We start from the raw sequence: 17,362 nt of genomic DNA on the forward strand, positions 1-17,362 counted from the left end.
AAAGGATATTCCCCAAAAGACTCCAGCTCGGGAATAAGCATTAAGAGATAATGAAGATAGAACAATAGACAGCCCACAGGCTTAAAGGGATAATCTCCATTTACAAAGTTTCCTAGGCTAGTTTCCACTTAATATTTAAACTCTTAACTTTTTCTTCCTTGATTGTCTTGTCCAGGGCCCAAAGCAAAAAAAGCAATGCAAATTTAGGGATTTAGTTCCTGGACAAACTCATTGGTTGAACTCACACAAAAATGAGGAAACTCTGTTCACAGGATTATTATAAGATACTGCTCACATTTCCAAAGATCTTAGTTGGAGGACAAGGAAATGTTTACCTAAGTCTAAAGGGCAGAGCTCCTTAGAGGACAGTGCCTGGAGCAGAGCCCCTGGCGTTTGACATAGGGAGCAGGGGCAGCATTTTAAGTGCTTTGTCAGCAGCTGGAGATTTAAGATCACAATATACAGAGTGGGAAGAACTAAAGTTAGCTCACAAATTCCCCGAAGGGTGGAGTTTCAGCAGAAGTGTTCTGAATTTCTTCACTCAGAAGTCTGGCCTATACGTTTGTAAGGAACTGTTGAGAGGTTTTATTTTTGTTGAAGGAGAGACACTGGAAGCTGTGGACCCCACTGGAATCCTAGCAGGTAAGCTCTGAGACCCTGAATACACTTCGTACATAAATACACATTCAGTGATTTTTCTAAATGGATATTCTCTCTACTAGAATCCTTGTCGTAATAATTTAGAGGTTTTTTCTGCCAGATTTATTTATTTTTCCTGCAAATTATTTCCATAAAAATGGCACAACCCCTTTAAGGATCCCTACCTTTGAAATTGTGGGTAAAATGAAGAGATTTTTACCAATATAGTAAAAAAGAATTAATGTCAATAGTATACTGCAATTCATCAACTAAGTATGGTTAGAGTTGACTAAAATTAATCTTGGTACTTGAGTTTAGATGGTAAGATTAGATCAAAATTCAGATCTGTAAATAAGCTTTAAGTCCTGTGTTTTCTGGTAACTCTGGTATCTTATGGTGCTATTAGTCATATTAAATATATATTTAGAAAAGTGAAAATGTCTATCTTGTGAGCAAGGTTTCTTCCTCTTTCACTTTGTAAAATGTTTGCCTAAGAATGGAAAGCTGATACACATTTTACTATATAGCTAAAAAAGGAGTTTCTTTTTCTTTCCTGCTTGCATTTTGAAGAGGGAGGGGTATTTTTTAGGTAGTAATACATATTGGATTATTGCAGCAAATGCATTGATCTTATTAATGTGAAACTCAGCATGTGATTCATATAATTAGATATGAAATACACAGCTGTGACAGTGATGTCATTCATTTCTCAATGATACATTGAAAAAACATTGCTCTGTACACATATATTAAATAATATTTTCCTTTTCAATGAAAAGCTACACACTTTCTTTATAATTTATTTTGCCAGGTTCTAAACTTTGAACTCATGTGTATAATTTGCTCATTTCAGGCATGAAACCTGAAACTGTGTAAAGATTAACCACTGGGTACTCATAGACATTTATTTAACTATTTAACCTTAGACCTGTGGGTGCCTAAGAGATCCTGAAATCCATGATTTTGGTTTAAAGTTTAAGCTGTCTAAATAAACCTATGAAAACACAATTTATGAAATTTTCAAAAGTTAAACTGAGGGTAAAATGAGAATTTCCATCACAAGGTATTAGTATGAAAAGATATTATGAGTCTATCTTTTACCTCTTTATAAAGGAATTTGTGAAGGAAAAGCCCAGATGGGCTAACGAGCTAAGTCACAAATCTAAGTGTGCTAAGTGTCGGTTTACTGATATACGTTCTGCCGGGCTAACTCATAAATCTGAAGTTTAGTGTCAGTTTACTGGGCTAACAAGCTAACTCGTAAATCCAAGCTCAACAAGTGTCAGTAACGTGATCTGTTCCGAATTGATAAGCTTCAGTGTACTGATTCCTTGCTTTTTGTTGTTTGAACCTTATTGGCTAATAGCCCCATACTTGTAATTAACCGTATAAAACCTCATGCGCACGTCTTGGAGGTGCTCAGAGCTTCGGAGCAGAAGCCCCACTGAGCACGCCGGCGTAATAAATCTGAATACTCCAACCCTCCGAGTGGTGCTTGTTTCTTGGCTGGCCTGTCATTTCCGTAACAAATTCACTTAATTAATTTTATTTGATCCTAGCCATGATCCTCTGAAGTAGAATTTAAGTTTGTTTTATATAACATTGCAGCACAGAAATGTTACATGACTTGCCTAAGATCATTTGTGTATATGCCCACTTTCTTAATAAAATTAAAACTAAATATGTGAAATATAAAATGTGGAGCTTTTTTTTAACCTGGGTTGAATTTCTTTATTTCAATATAAAAGCATGTCAATTTACCTGCAAGTAGTAAATCTAAACAAGGCATAAAATTATGATTCACAAAGCACTAATTGTCTTAGTGGTGGGGTGAGTGAAGAAATAAGCAGGAATTGTTATGAGTTGATGAATTAATTTCTTGGAGGAAGGGTACTGGGTTATCATGGGCACTGAGGATTGTATTTACTTCTGTTGGAGGCTGTGCATGCTGGCAGGGTGAGACCAAGAGCATTCTTCTGAAAAGACTATTTCACCACCAGGTATCTTACTATCAGTGCAGGTGAGGTTTTGACCCTTGGGCTGTGACAGGCCCAGAAATAGGACCAGCCACTTCAACCTCTGCCTAGCTGGGACTGGAAGGATTGATTAAAAAGAGCTGATGGATTTACACTCTGTGGTGTTTCACAGACTGAGTACAGGGTTGAAAAAAATAAATAAACGGAGAGGAAGGGAATGAGCCAAAAAAAAAAATGCAGAAAGACCAAGAAACAAGATGAAAGAAAAAGAAGTGAGGAGTTCAAATCTCACGCAGGACTTCTGCTCTGCACATTCTGCCCACATGCTCTGTCAAAGACAGTTGACTCAACTACTCAGGCAAAGTTCAGTCCCAAATACTAAGCTCTATTTACATTCTCTTTCATTTTTTTTTTTTTTCTACTCTGTTGATCCCAGAGTTTGGTCTCGAAATGGGGGAAAATGACTTTGATCCCTCAGGATTGTTACAAGGATTAAATGAGAAACAAATATAAAGAGGTTAATGAGTTAATGTGAATTTATTTTTAATCAAGAAAGTCAGATTTTACTGGGAATATGATAGTATCAAACTAATCTGTATATTTATTTGGCTAACTCATTTAGAGTTTACAGTCAACGCCAATGAAATCTCAAAGTGCTGAATCTCCAAAGGAAGTCTCACGTATATGGCAAGCTCTCTTGTTGAAAATGTTCCTTTAATTATTTCTCCCGTGGTTGGAATGAGGAGGGTACTCCTCTGGTAACAGTTATCAATCGTGTTAAATAATCTACCAAACTAGTTTGTGTATCTTATTCAATTACCATTTGGGAGGAACACTCTATCTAAAAGGCACTGCTCAGAAGTGAGATGGCTACAAAGTTAAATTAAACAAGATTCAGGCCCTCAGGTAGAATACAGTTCAGTATGGTAGATCAGCAACTCAATCAAGCTACTACGAGCAATGGGTTTATAGTAAAGACACACTTGATAGGCAGCTCATGGGATTCTCGAAACTGCCAAGCAGGCAGCTCCCCAGGCCTTACACATAGTTTTTTGCATCAAAGGATTTGAGGACTCTCCTGATTGGCTTGTCTTGTCACTTTTTCAGGAGCAATAGCTGTTTTATTTCCTGTCATCATGTAACTAAGAGATTCTTACTTGCTATTGGAATAACTTCATGTTTTAACAATCAGTGGTCTGTTTGACTAAAAAATGAGTCACTCTTGACAATACTCCTTCTAAACCCTACCATTTTATTGCTTCTCTCTATGATTATTTTAAAGTTTTGCTCCTGTTTCTAACTGAATGACTAGCTACATCTCAGAGCTCAGATTCCTGAAAGAATTGGATTATATGCTCAGCTAAACACCATCATGACTGTTATGCCAGAGCTTTCACAGCAAGTCACTCACAGACCACTGACAAAACAGTGCATTGTCTTTAGTGGGTCAAGTGTCCAGTGAAGGTCTGATCAGCCGTGACCAGGCAATTGACAGTGTCAAACAGTGGAGACATAGTCATATCTATTTAAAAGGCAGGTTCCTTTGTCAGAAAACTACAGGTAGAAACCCATGTGGAATCAAATTATAGCCATGACAAGCATGTTAGATTTTTCCCATACATATTTGTATCTAAATAAATATAGTACCTGGCAGAAAGTATTAACATAAGAAGTGTTTTCTTAAGTGTTACAGGTGTTCAGAGAGAAAAGACTACTTTTAGCTCAAATGACATGACAAGCCTCATGAAAAACAATGACATTTGAGCTAGGGTGTGAAGGGTGACTAGGATCCGAATATGTACAAGGGAAAGTAGAACATTTTAGGCAAAGGGAATAGGAAATGAGAAAAATCACAGAGAGAGAAAATTTCAGGAAGAGGATAAATGATTTAGTATGGTCAAATATTAAAAATACCATCAACATCAATATTAAAGTCATTGACATTTGTACACCAGCATGGATCAAAGCTAAAAAACATACTCAGATGAAGCTCGGTATCCTAATCTGGAAATATAAAGGATGGCTAATCAGGGGACACCAGTGACAATTGATAAAGGAAGAAGTCAAATAAATAAGGAGGAGAATTTTAGCGCAGAGCCCAGGAAGTATGTCTATTTAACTGGCACTGGAAAACACTCAGATATGCAACTCTTAATTGCCTAATACTCTGTGTGTTGGTTGGGGTGGGAAGAGAGAGAGTGAGGAGCAGAAGAAAGATGATTGAACTGAGAGTCTAGAATCGCATCGCTGTTAATTTTAGTTGCCCCCTAAGATTTCTATGCTTTATGCACAGTGTATGAGTTGAAAATATCAAGCTATATCTTGTGATCCAATTTTCTCATGAGCTACAGACTCAAACATCCAATACCCAACTTATACCTGGAGATTTAATACTCATCTCAAACTTAACATGTCCTAAATAGAACTCTGATTTCCTTCCTCAAAATTTTTCTTCCTTAGGTGTTTCATATTTCACCACTTTGAACATATTTACACAGATCCCAAAGCTAAAAGTCACCCCCTTTCTTGTCCTCACTGGAGATAATCTATCTACTATTTCTCCTAAATATATTATAAATGTACACACTTCTCTCTGCTTTTCTCCTCACCACATTTAGTCTACTATCATTTTTTTCCCTCTGAACTACTGAAATAGCCTTAATTTATGTCTCTTTTTTTTTCACTCTTAGATCTCATCAGAAAGCAGAAAAAGTGATTTTTATTTAATGTAAAATCACATCATATTACTCTCCTCAAGACTCTCCAATGATATCCCACTGAGCATGGAAAAATAGTCAAACTCCTTTCTGGCCTTCAAACTTTTTCATGATAAACTTTTGCCTCTGCCTCCCTTACCTCATAGTCTTTCCCTTTCTCTGCTTCCCTGCATGCATTAGTTGAACAGCCCCAAACAGTCTTCACCTCAGGACCTTTGCATTTACTGTCATTCTCCTCCAGGTCCAGGTCTTCACATGCTTGACTTTATAACATGATTTATAACATGATTCAGAAATGCTCCTATATCCCTGCCTAAGAGGGATACACTTGAGCTACTCACTATGATAGCAATTCCATACCCCAGTGACTCTCTGCTCTGACTATTCATAACTCTTGAAACTGTCTGAAATTACATTATTTTTCCCTTCTTTTACTAAAAAGTGAACCTAACAAAAGTCACTACTTATACACTATCTTAGACACCAGTTCTACCAGTGCTTGGTGCTCAGTGAATACTTGCTGGAAAAGTAAATAGATGAGAACTGTGTATGTGGGGTCAACAATCATATAAATATGGAAATAAAGCTAGCCTGAGAAAATTTCTTGACACCTACCAGACTCTGTCCTCAGAGAGTATTCCAGCAAATTCTTAGATGTGTGTGTTAAATTAGATGCCTGCCCCTCAGGCTGAAGTTCTGATATAAGCAGGTGAGCCTCCTTCACTTTAAGTCTGAGCACAATTGGCTGCCTCTGAGCTGAACCCTGGGACAGGTGAGTCTGAGCACGCAAGTTCATTACGGGTATTACTCTGGTCCCTATTGTCTTATGGGTCTTGGGACTCCAACCCTATCTGTTTTTAAAATTTGATGTTTTGGGGGACTTGTCCTTTAAATGTATGCCTTAAATTTTGAGGTATCTGATGTGGGGTTGAACCTTTTGCTCCTCAGGGAGAAGATCCAGGTTTTGATTCCCTCTTGATCTTGCCTCCTATGCCTCCACAGGGTCAAGAGGAGGGCATTAAGGCCAGATTGTGTGTTAGCCTCTTTTACTCACGTCAGTGTGGTTTTCTCCTCATTTTCCTGATGTGTAATCGATGCTCAGGTAGCAGGTTTTTTCAGAGGAAATTGTTCCATAAGGAGCTGTAGACTCTGAGTCTGTGGTGAGGTAGTATCTCCCTGTGCTGCCATCTTGAAAGGGAAAACCATACTATTCCTACTCAATTTCAGAAGACTAAAACTTTGGGAAATAAAAATAAATACAAAAAATAAATACAAAATAAATGTAAATATAAATCTCCCTTGTCATTTATCGCTTTCAGAAATTTGTTTTCTTTCCGAAAAGGTGGGAAGTATTAAATTAAATAAAGCAGGATGTGGTTTCAAGAAACACCACAGGGTCTTGCTTTGTTCAAAGATGGTATGTATGATTGTGAAAAAGGAGAAGTTTCTCATTATCAGCAGCAAGTAGATCTCTTTGGTCTTCATATGGCAAAAATTACTAACATTATTTAAGGTATTTAAATACTTTTTCATCAGTATTGTTTTTATTTACAGTAAAGAATTTGTTAAGGTTCTATTGTATATATGTCCATATTCTTAAAACTATGATTCAAGAATCACTGGGGATGGGCTAGGGAAAAGGATAAACTAGGTCGGGCACTGTTAATCTACACTTTTCCCAAAAGCACCTTTACCGTTACTTCCTAGTCAGACATCTAAAGGAAACGGTGATGAAATTAAGTATGTTTGAAAGTCACTCATTTGGACCATTTCTCAGAAAATAAAAATGGAAAGAGCTAACATTTATTAAGAGCTTACTTTGTCTTCAGCACCACTACCTAATTCAGTCCTTTCAACATCCATAATTTACTATTATTTTCATTATTATATACATGAGAAAATCACAGGCATGGGGTTTAATGCTGCTTGTTTAATTACATTACTTCTAAGGATGGGAAGACGGGAATCAGTTAAAATAAAAGGTGTTTTTACCTAAGTCTAATTTTCTGCAGGAAAAATAAATCACTGTGACTAGATTATTTTTAATTTCCTAAATGTATTTTTAGAGAAGAAATTGTAATGGAACCTTCACCTCTTGAGTTACCAGCTGACACAGTGCAACGCATTGCATCTGAACTTAGATGTCACCCGACAGATGAGAGGGTCGCCCTCTGCCTCGATGAGGAAGATAAGCTCAGGCACTTCAGGGAGTGTTTTTATATTCCCAAGATGCAGTATCTGCCTCCAAGTAAGAATACTGGAAAGGTTTTACTTTCCTTAATCAATTTATTAACTTGTATTTGCTACTGTGTGTGTTTATCATAAATCTTTGAAAATCATTGTTCTGTTACATAATAGAGCCATTGCAACTGTGTCTGAAAAACAGCAGGTTCCTGGTGGTACTAAATCAACCTGTCAGCCTACTTTAGTCTCAGATTCTTTATGTTTCCTCTCCTCTCCTGAAGGAAATACCTACAGGGTTCTTATACTGTCATCTGGTTCTCTGAACAATAGCGTGACTGATTGAAAATTACAGGCAGATGCATTTACTTGTTTTCTAAGCACTTAGAGCTCAAAAAACAATTCCTCTTCAATACCGTTTTAGAATATCTCTTATTTCGTGGCACCTAGTTTATGATAGCATATTTGCCTTGGAGGGTATATTATTTTGGAACTTGGATATATTAGGAGAGATGTTAGCCATCTTTGTGTGACATGGCATGTATATGACATACCAAAAAATGCCTAAGAAATGCATATTTCATTTAAAAATAATATAGTAAAATGATTCTGTTCATGATTTGGGGGATGTTCTGTTTCAAAAAAGAAACAGGTAGCACAGGTATTAAAAACTAAAAGTTTTTTTTTTTTTTTGTATTTGCCCTTGCTCCATTTTACATCCATGAAAAAGACTATCAAGTTGAATGGAATTGATCCACCAAAATGGGTTTCACGTACTATATAATTGAGTCTAATTTCCATTTTTCTTCAATCTAAGTGAGGCAGGTACAATTTTGGATACTCATAATCTAAGAGCATCAGTTAATATAATTTTAAGGTGAGACTGGGTCACAGGACTGTCTTATTTGGCTTATATGTTATTGTGTAAAAAATGATGGCACCTTGTAGATTTATGGAAGGATAAAGAGAAAGGCCTATATTCAATTTAAAGTTGCTTAATATCAACTGAGGAAGACATTGATGAGACCAGATAAAATGGGGCTACACCTGAAGTGATCTGAGATCACAGAAAAAAATCTTCTATGTTTTTCTAGAATCTAGAATGAAAGGGCATTTTGATTTGAAACTTAAGGGATAAAAAGATCTGTTAATGTGTGGAAAATGATGAGGTTAAACCTAAGGATCTCCTATCAGTGATGGGAAGAGGGGGGCCTGGTGACATCTGGAACAGTGTGGAAGTCCTCAAAAATATCCATGACCCACTTAAGACAAAGTAGCTCTGGTGACCCTGTGCCCGTGGACTCTCCAGCCTATGGGCTTCCTGGGTGCTCTGATGAGCCTCTATTTCAGAGATGACAGCAGAACTCTGGAGTGCCACAGAGTTTAAGTTTGCCTTCTGAACACACAGTAAAACTGTATCTCAGCAATCAGGGCTCTAGAATTTTATGCCATTTATTGAAAGTTGTAATTTTCTCATGATTAAAGAAAAAACAATTTTATACCCATTCATGGGTGGTAAGAAAAATGGACACAACAAAGTAGGCAAACAAATATGCTAACAAAACCTTTCCACTGGGGGCGGATGATGGCATTACAGAGATAAGGAAGAACAGGCAAGGCAGAAGCACTGAGAGAAAGTGACCAGTGGTACATGGTGGCTGCAGCTTGAGCAGGGATTTCTTGGGAAATAATGCTAAATAACGGTCACATCTAGACACACACCTATGATCAATGACTACTTCCTGAACACTAGTTCATTTCTTTGTCTGTCTTTCTTTTCCCAAGATGCCTTTCTTCCATATGATACCATTAGGGATTTGAGGTAGGACCCAACCCTGAATAGCCAGGTACAAAAACTTATTGAAATGAATAGATACACAGAAAGTTAAAATGCTGTTTTGAATTTATCACTTTTTCTGTTACTGAACCTCAGACTCATTAACTAACATAACTTTGATCCTCATGTTGAGTCACTTACACTTAACAAATATTTATTAGTTATCTTTACATATTCCCCTCATGCTTTGAAATTTGCTTTATAATCCAACTCTCCCATTCCCAGCTCAATGGATTTGTGGTTTGTTTAACAACTAACAAAACTCATCCTGTTTGTCCTGGGAGGCACTGTGGTCTAATTTTAATACCAGATCAACACAAACTCTTCTACTAAGCTTTGAGATAATTTAATCAGATCCCAGGTAAAGATAGCTATGTACATATAATCACTTCATTATACTTAAGACTTGACTCTAGTATCCTGATTATAAGAATCACATTTGTCTCAACTAGATATCCTATAGACAGTAACTTGAAAATTACAATCTTGGTTAAGTTATTGCTGATTATTAAAGAAATATAAGGGGAAAGATGAAAATTAATTCAGTAAATAATTTAACAATTAATTTGTTCAAAACATACAATTTTGAATCATATAAAAATTTATTTCATCAACCCTAAGAGATCTTCTAAATTAGTTATTGTCAAAATATGTGGTCTCCTGACCAGTGCATGAGGATCACCAGGGAATTCACCAGAACTCACAAGTTCTTGGGTACCACCGCAGAATTACTACATCAGAGACTCTGAGAGGAGCTCAGCCATGGATACTAGATCACTTAAGATGGTGTCATAGAGAATAGGATCAATTAATTCATATTCTTATCATTCTCACTCTAGGAGTTCCTTACTCTCTGAAGGTTCATCCTTTCAACAAATATTTATTAAGCACTTATTCTGTTCAAGAGACTATTCTCAGAACACTTTATCAGTGAACTAAAGAGCAACACTGCCACATACCTGATCTTTTATTCTAGTATGAGGAGACAGATAGTAAACAAACACACAAACAATGTATCATGTACTCTGTTAGGCAGTACTCTAAGTGTTAGTACTTCCAAGGGAAAGAAAACACTGATGGGATGACATCAGAGCAGTGATAAGAACAAAGGGAGGAATTGAGCCTCATGGATACAGAGGTGAAGATAAGCCTGATGGCTGTTCATGTTTGCACAGCCAGTCATCTGTAGTAAGTTAAATTTAAGCTATCCAAACAAGAACTGTTTCTCTGACTTTGTGATATTTAGCCTTGGTTAGATAAAATTGACATAGAAAATTGTCATGCTTGAGTTCATATACAGGAGTTCCACATAACATAATAGAACCTCTTCAGTTCAACTATTGTTAGTCTCCAAAGATAGTGACAAGCATGAAATATCATTAAACAAACTATGGGCAAGTATGCTTTTCAACATAAACTAGAATACTTTATTTAACAATGGCTAATGCTAATGCTATTGTTAAATAAAGGCTTTATCCAGCTATAAAAGATATATTTATGACTATGTGATTTTAATAATGACTTAAATATCTAACATCAATATGAAAAATAATGGAGTGCTTCTTAATTAAAAGCTCAATTTTGTAGACATTTTGAACTTCTCATGGCAGTTGTATTGTGCAATTTAGTGGGTTTATTATTAACTCTCTTTTCTTTTGTATTAGACTATGTTCTCTTTGTATCATCTTCAATTTCCTTCATTAATGTTTCCAGATTATAGATCTTTTACCATCTTGGCTAAATTTATTCTGAGGCATTTTATTCTTTTTGATGTGATTTTAAGTGAGTTTTTTTTAACTTTCTCTTTCTGATAGTTCAATATTAGTGTATAGAAATGCAACAGATTTCTGTATATTAATCTTGTATCCTGCAGCACTGATGAATTTACTAGTTCTAATAGGTTTGTGTGTGTGTGTGTGTGTGGAGACTTTAGGGTTTTCTATGTGAAGTATCATGTCATCTGCAAATAGTGACAGTTTTATCTCTTCGTCTCTAATTTCAATGTATTTATTCCTTTTCTGTGTCAGATTGCTGTAGCTAGGACTTCCAATACTGTGTTAAATAGAAGTGGTGAGAATGGACATCATTTTCTTCTTACTGAATTTAGAGGAAAGGCTTTCATCTTTTCACCATTGAGTATGATGCTGGTGGTGGGTTTGTCATAAATGGCCTTTATTATGTTGAGATATGTCCCTTTTATACCTATTTTGATGAAAGTTTTTATCATGAATGGATGTTGGATTTTGTAAAAAGTTTTTTCAGTGTTGAGATGATCATGTGATTTTTTTTTTTAATCCTTCCTATTGTTATGTGGTGCATCACATTGATTTGTGGATGCTGAACCATCCTTGTGACCCTGGAATAAATCCAATTTGATCATGGTGTATAATGTTTTTATATATTATTGATTTGGTTTCCTAACATTTTGTTAAGGATTTTTGCATCTATATTCATCAAAAATAGTGGCCTATAATTTTTTTGGGGGGTAGTGTCTTTGTTTAGTTTTTGTATCAGCGTAATTTTGGCCTCATAGAAGGAATTTGAGAGTGTTTTGTCCCCTTCAATTTTTTGGAATAGTTTGAGGATAGGTATCAGTGCCTCTTTATATGTTTGGTAGAATTCCCTGGTGAAGCCATACAGTCCTGACTTCTGTCTACTGGAAGCTTTTTCTTCTTTTTTCTTTTTAACAAACTCAATTTCACTACTAGTGATCAGTCTGTTCAAATAATCTATTTCTTTTTTATTCAGTCTTGACAGGTTATATGTTTCTAGAAATTTGTCCATTTCTTCTAGGTTGTCCAACTTGTTGGTAGGTAACTGTTCATAGTCTTCTCTTATGATTTTTTTGTACCTCTGTGGTACTGGTTGTTATTTCTCCTCTTTAATATCTTATTTTGTTTACTTCGGTTCTCCCTCTTTTCTTCTTGGAGAGCCTGGCTAAAGGTTTATTAATTTTGTTTATCTTTTCAAAGAACACACTCTTGGTTTTATTGATCTATTCTATTTTTTTAATCTACATTTTATTCATTTCCTTTCTGATCTTTATTACTTCCTTTCCCCTGCTGACTTTGGGCTTTGCTTGTTCTTCTATTTTAGGTGGTAGGATATTTTTATAGAGATTTTTAAAAAACTATTTCTTGAGGACGGGCTGTATTGCTATAAACTTCCATCTCAGAACAGATTTGCAGTATCCTATTGAAGTTTTCATCTATAATTTCTTCAAATGCATTTTCAATCCCTTTCTCTTTTCTAGAATTCCTATAATGTGAATATTGGAACACTTAATGTTGTCCTAGATATCTCTTAAATTGCTTTCATTTTTTAAAATTTATTTTTCTTTTTGCTGTTCTGATTGGGTGATTTCCATGATTCTATTTTCCAGATCACTAATGCATTCTTCTGTGCCACTTAGTCTGCTATTCATTCCTTCTAGTGTGTTTCTTTCTTTTTTTTTTTTAATTTTAGCTACTGAATTTATTTTTGACTGGGTCTTTTTTATATTTTCTAGCTCCTCGCTGAAATCTTCAGTGTTTAGATCAATTTTTTTTTCTAATTAAGTTAACATTTTTTTAAATTGAAGTACAGTCAGTTATAATGTGTCAATTTCTGGTGTACAATACAATGTCCTAGTCACACATATACATATGTGTATTTGTCCGTTAACATTTTTATTACCAATGTTTTGAATTCTTTATCTGGTAAATTGTTTATTTCTGTTTCATTAATTTTTCAGTGGTTTTCTCTTGCTCTTTCGATTGAGAGTAGTTCTTCTGCCTTTTCATTTCACTTAACTTTCTCTGCCTCTATGAATTTATGTGACACAGTCACCTATTGTGGTCTTGAAGGGACATTCTTAGGTTGGAATGTCCCTATGCAGACTGTGTGCCTAACACTTTTGGTTGGAGGGCTGGATTTGATATGGAAGCCAGTTACATCTTTCCTCAGAGTGTGCTGGCAGCTATCTTATGATATGCAGGTCTTGCGATTTGCTTAGGGGAAGGTCAGAAAGTCCTTTCTAATCATGCCATTTCTCGAATTCCTTCATCTTAAAACATTTTATATGCCAAGGTGCCATATTTTGGGGTAACATGTCCTGAGCCCCATCACTGCCAAGAGCTCCCATCTTTCAATAACAAATTTACCTAGCATGCTGCTGGCACAGGAGAAGCCTAAGACCCCACAGCTTGAAGTACTGCTTTTCTTTCATGTCGTAAAGATCCCACGGGATTGGGCTGGAGAGTTATCTATTCATTCTTGCAGGTAATTACCAAAGACAAATTCTCTCTATACTCTTTATATAACTCCAGTTAAATGCTCACATGGTGCCATTTGATATGCTTTGAGATTTTTTAAAAAAAAACAACTCAACTAAGTAAAAGGAAAATAGTTAAAGAAGATGAGGAACCACACTTTGGGCTGGTATGCAATGAGATAATTTAGTTTACAATTCTGCTTTTCTCTCACACTGAACATATTTTAAAAATGACTTTCTAAATAAAGGTAACCCATTACCTATTTGTCTATAAAAGTATCACCAATGAAAGGACAAGACAAGACAGTGGGAGCAGAGATCTGGGTGGCTGCCTTCTTTTCCTGGGTCATTGATGGGGCTCACACACACAGAAACTGTTTAGTCTTCAACTGCTTATTTGAATGTTTATTTGAAACTTGAATCATGGTACACCAATTCAAACCTCTGAATTCTAAATGAAATTCTTCAACATTTGTTCTCCAGATCAACAAAGAACTATTAATTAATACAATTTAAATGTGTGAACAATATTTACACCTCTTTTATTGGATCAGGCTTGAAATGCCAATGAAAAAGAGACACATTATCTATAAAAGCGATCAGGTTGAACTAGGTGGCATGTCTTTAAAAAGTCTGTAAAGGTTTAATTAGGTAGTCTGAACAAAGACAAGTATACTACTAAATGTTTCCAATAAAATTTCACCAAGAAACTTAATCTTTTTTTCTAGAGAATTAAGATAAAACTTAGTAGAACACAATTATAAACTTGCACATTTCTAGAAAAATACTTTAAGCACATGGTTTGCTAATGAAATTGCATTTGTTGCAATGAGGGAAGAATTATCAAACAAATCAGTAAAGTTCTAATCTGTTTGAATAAGAAGTACATATAGAGAATGATCTTTGCTGATATGTGTATTAATATTATGTGCACAGATATGTAGAATAAAAACGTGTAAATTCAATATAGCTACTTCAGATATGTAAGTAATCATTTAAATTCTTTTTTTATTTGCCTTGTCTACACCACCAATTAATGCACAGGATTAACACTTACCTATTTTCTGGTAACCTTCTGCTATGACTAGATAGGCTGATATACTTCCTGTGAAAATTCTGGTTTTAACTCTTTACTATTGCTTTTGGCTATTTATAATTGTGAGTAGTTACTAATCTAGATTTCCTCATGGAACACAATAAATGTGAGAGATCTAAACAAAAGTATCTATACATTTGAACCTTATTTTAAAATATAAATGTAAAAGATTACTTTCTAGAGAACTTGATGTTATCTTTGGGAGGAATTGTACAATATTTATTAACCTTCTTGGAGTTAATTATATTAACTGTTTGTAGTGGATTAACAATGCCAAATGAAAGAATGTTAATTAATTGAATACTTTTTTTTTTTACATTTCCTTCTGTTTCAGTTGATTTATCTTTAGTGAATAAGGATGAAGATGCCATCTATTTCTTGGGAAATTCTCTTGGCCTTCAACCAAAAATGGTTAAGACATATCTAGAAGAAGAACTAGATAAGTGGGCCAAAATGTAAGTATTATTTCAAAAGCTATTGTTCAACATATCATATAAGAATTTAAAAAATTTCTCTAGATTGTCTATTATTTGGAAAGGTGTATAATAGAATCTTAAAATTTTAGAGCAGAGAGGAACCTGAGGGATCATGTCATTCAATACTCTCATTTTATTCATAAAATAACCGAGGATCAGCAAATCAGGTCATTTGGCAAGTTAGTGGCAGAATCAGTAGTAAAACTTTTAAAATATTTAAAAATTTAAGTTTCTCCTTGACACATCTATATTATATGCAATCAATTAATTTTTTTTAATAACTAACAAGGGAATTAATATTTAGGATTCAATTTAGTGTTTTCATGATTAGTTGTTGGTGAAATACTACCACATAAATTTTTATAAATAAGAAAATTAAAATTGTTGTGGGGGGATAGGGAAGAGGTTGAGTGGAACAGAAAGCACTTCCCTCCCCAAAATGAACATGATTATTGAAAAGATACTCAATGTTTGGGCTTAGCTAAGCAGGTTTACTCTAACCATGCTGGAAACTTAAATCAAGATTAATTTTTTTCTCTGTCTTTTCTGTTCTGCTTTTACTCTTCTGCTTATGAAACCCTTCATACTCTCTGCTTACTTGAATGCTTACTGTCTTTAATATCAACCTTCTTAACCACTGATCATCCCTTCCTGAATGACCATTGCATTAGTAATGACTGTTCTACAGTAGGTGATTGTGAGGTATCTACTTTCGTTAGTTACATATTCTTATCTATATTATAATTGTTTAAAGAAAATAACATAACTTTACATACTTATCTTTTCCCGATAATTACTGATTAAGCTGAAACTGGAAATATTTTGAAAAATATTTGTAACTATCTAAATTTTTTATTTAAAAATATTTAAATATTTAAAATATTTTAGGTAGCATAAATTTAAAAAATATATTTGATTCTTAGAATCTGAAAAATAGATATGAGGAGGGGAGCTAAACCTAAAGGACAGGGGAAAAAAACCCAAAATTCAGGAAGGTGAAACCAAACCATCTAAGAATTCTGAGCAAGATACGATTTTCATAGAAACTCAGAATGACTTTTCTAGCTTTATTTATTCTTCAAGCTACTGGTCTTTCATATTGGGACCAGCACCTCTTCTTTAAAGTTTAGTTTACACTGGCTATGCCAACGATTACTACCATGGCTATCAGATAACATGGCAAAGTTCTTAATTCAGCGGTTAAGAATACAAACTTACAACTCAGTGAAAGAATAATAGAGGTTTATATAATTTAGTAAGCCTGTTATAATTTCATCTGCAAAAACATTTATGCATAAATTGAAAAATAAGTATCACCACATTTGGAAGCATTCTGCACTAACAGGTTTTAGTATTTAAAAAATGAGGGTCATAGTTAATAAAAATGGTTAATATTCATTTGTGACCTTAATGTAAAAGAGAGCAGAGAATTAGATTGAATTTGAACTTTGGAGAGTGTCCTTGCCTCTTGGATATTCATTCAGCAAGGCTGTGCATTTTTATCCCTTAGGCATTTAAAAAAGATGCTGCTCTGCTATCATTTCATGTTCTTATGATTATTCTACTTTGTTAAGAGACTGGTTGATTATTTTCAAGACTTGTATTCCAGTTATATTCTAGGAAAGTGCCTCCCTGTCATAACACCCTTCTATTGTTACCTTTCAATTTTATATTTTACCTTGTGACAATAGGAAATTACATAATCTTAAACCCTTCTGTTTTTCATCAGACAGACAATTCAGAAAGGAGGTGCATTTTAATGCTTCAAGCGATGTAAACTAAATTTTAAAAAGACTTCTTCTTAGAAAAAGATTAGGTAGCTAGTTTGTTTTATTTAGTCTTTTTGCTAGAAATGTGTGGCCAATCAACCTCATGGCCTTGCAGCCTGACAATGTCAGTGGTGTTTGAGGTGCATGATTGTAATCCTGTTCCCTCCACACCCCCATCTTTGATCTCAAAAGGGTTTGTTTATTATTATTATTATTATTATTATTATTATTATTATTATTATTATTATTATTATTATTATTATTATTATTTTATTTATTTATTTATTTTTTGCTCCAAAATATTTAGCTTAGCATTCTACTCTGGCCTTTTCCAGCTTATGTTGTGTTGGGAAGACTTTTCCTTTACAAGCTTACATTCTAGTAACTAGGGGCTTGAGACTTAAGTGACAATAGACAAA

The 17,362-nt window shown here is 34.7% G+C and overlaps 1 protein-coding gene across 2 annotated transcripts in view; it reads left to right on the forward strand.

Annotated features, from left to right (window-relative positions):
- Nucleotides 1-275: 275 nt before the first annotated feature.
- KYNU (kynureninase) overlaps nucleotides 276-17,362 on the forward strand; it is a 90,609-nt gene continuing 73,522 nt past the window's right edge. The window contains exons 1-3 of one of the 2 annotated variants that reach the window (XM_074363588.1): nucleotides 276-642; nucleotides 7,399-7,580; nucleotides 15,033-15,153. In XM_074363588.1, the coding sequence (XP_074219689.1) occupies nucleotides 7,412-7,580; nucleotides 15,033-15,153 (290 nt within the window). In that variant the 5' untranslated portion in view covers nucleotides 276-642; nucleotides 7,399-7,411. The remainder of the gene's footprint in view (nucleotides 643-7,398; nucleotides 7,581-15,032; nucleotides 15,154-17,362) is intronic. The other variant, XM_074363589.1, reaches the window with a different exon arrangement.

The sequence above is a fragment of the Camelus bactrianus genome, chromosome 5 (assembly GCF_048773025.1).
Source record: "Camelus bactrianus isolate YW-2024 breed Bactrian camel chromosome 5, ASM4877302v1, whole genome shotgun sequence".
In the NCBI taxonomy this organism is placed as follows: domain Eukaryota; kingdom Metazoa; phylum Chordata; class Mammalia; order Artiodactyla; family Camelidae; genus Camelus; species Camelus bactrianus.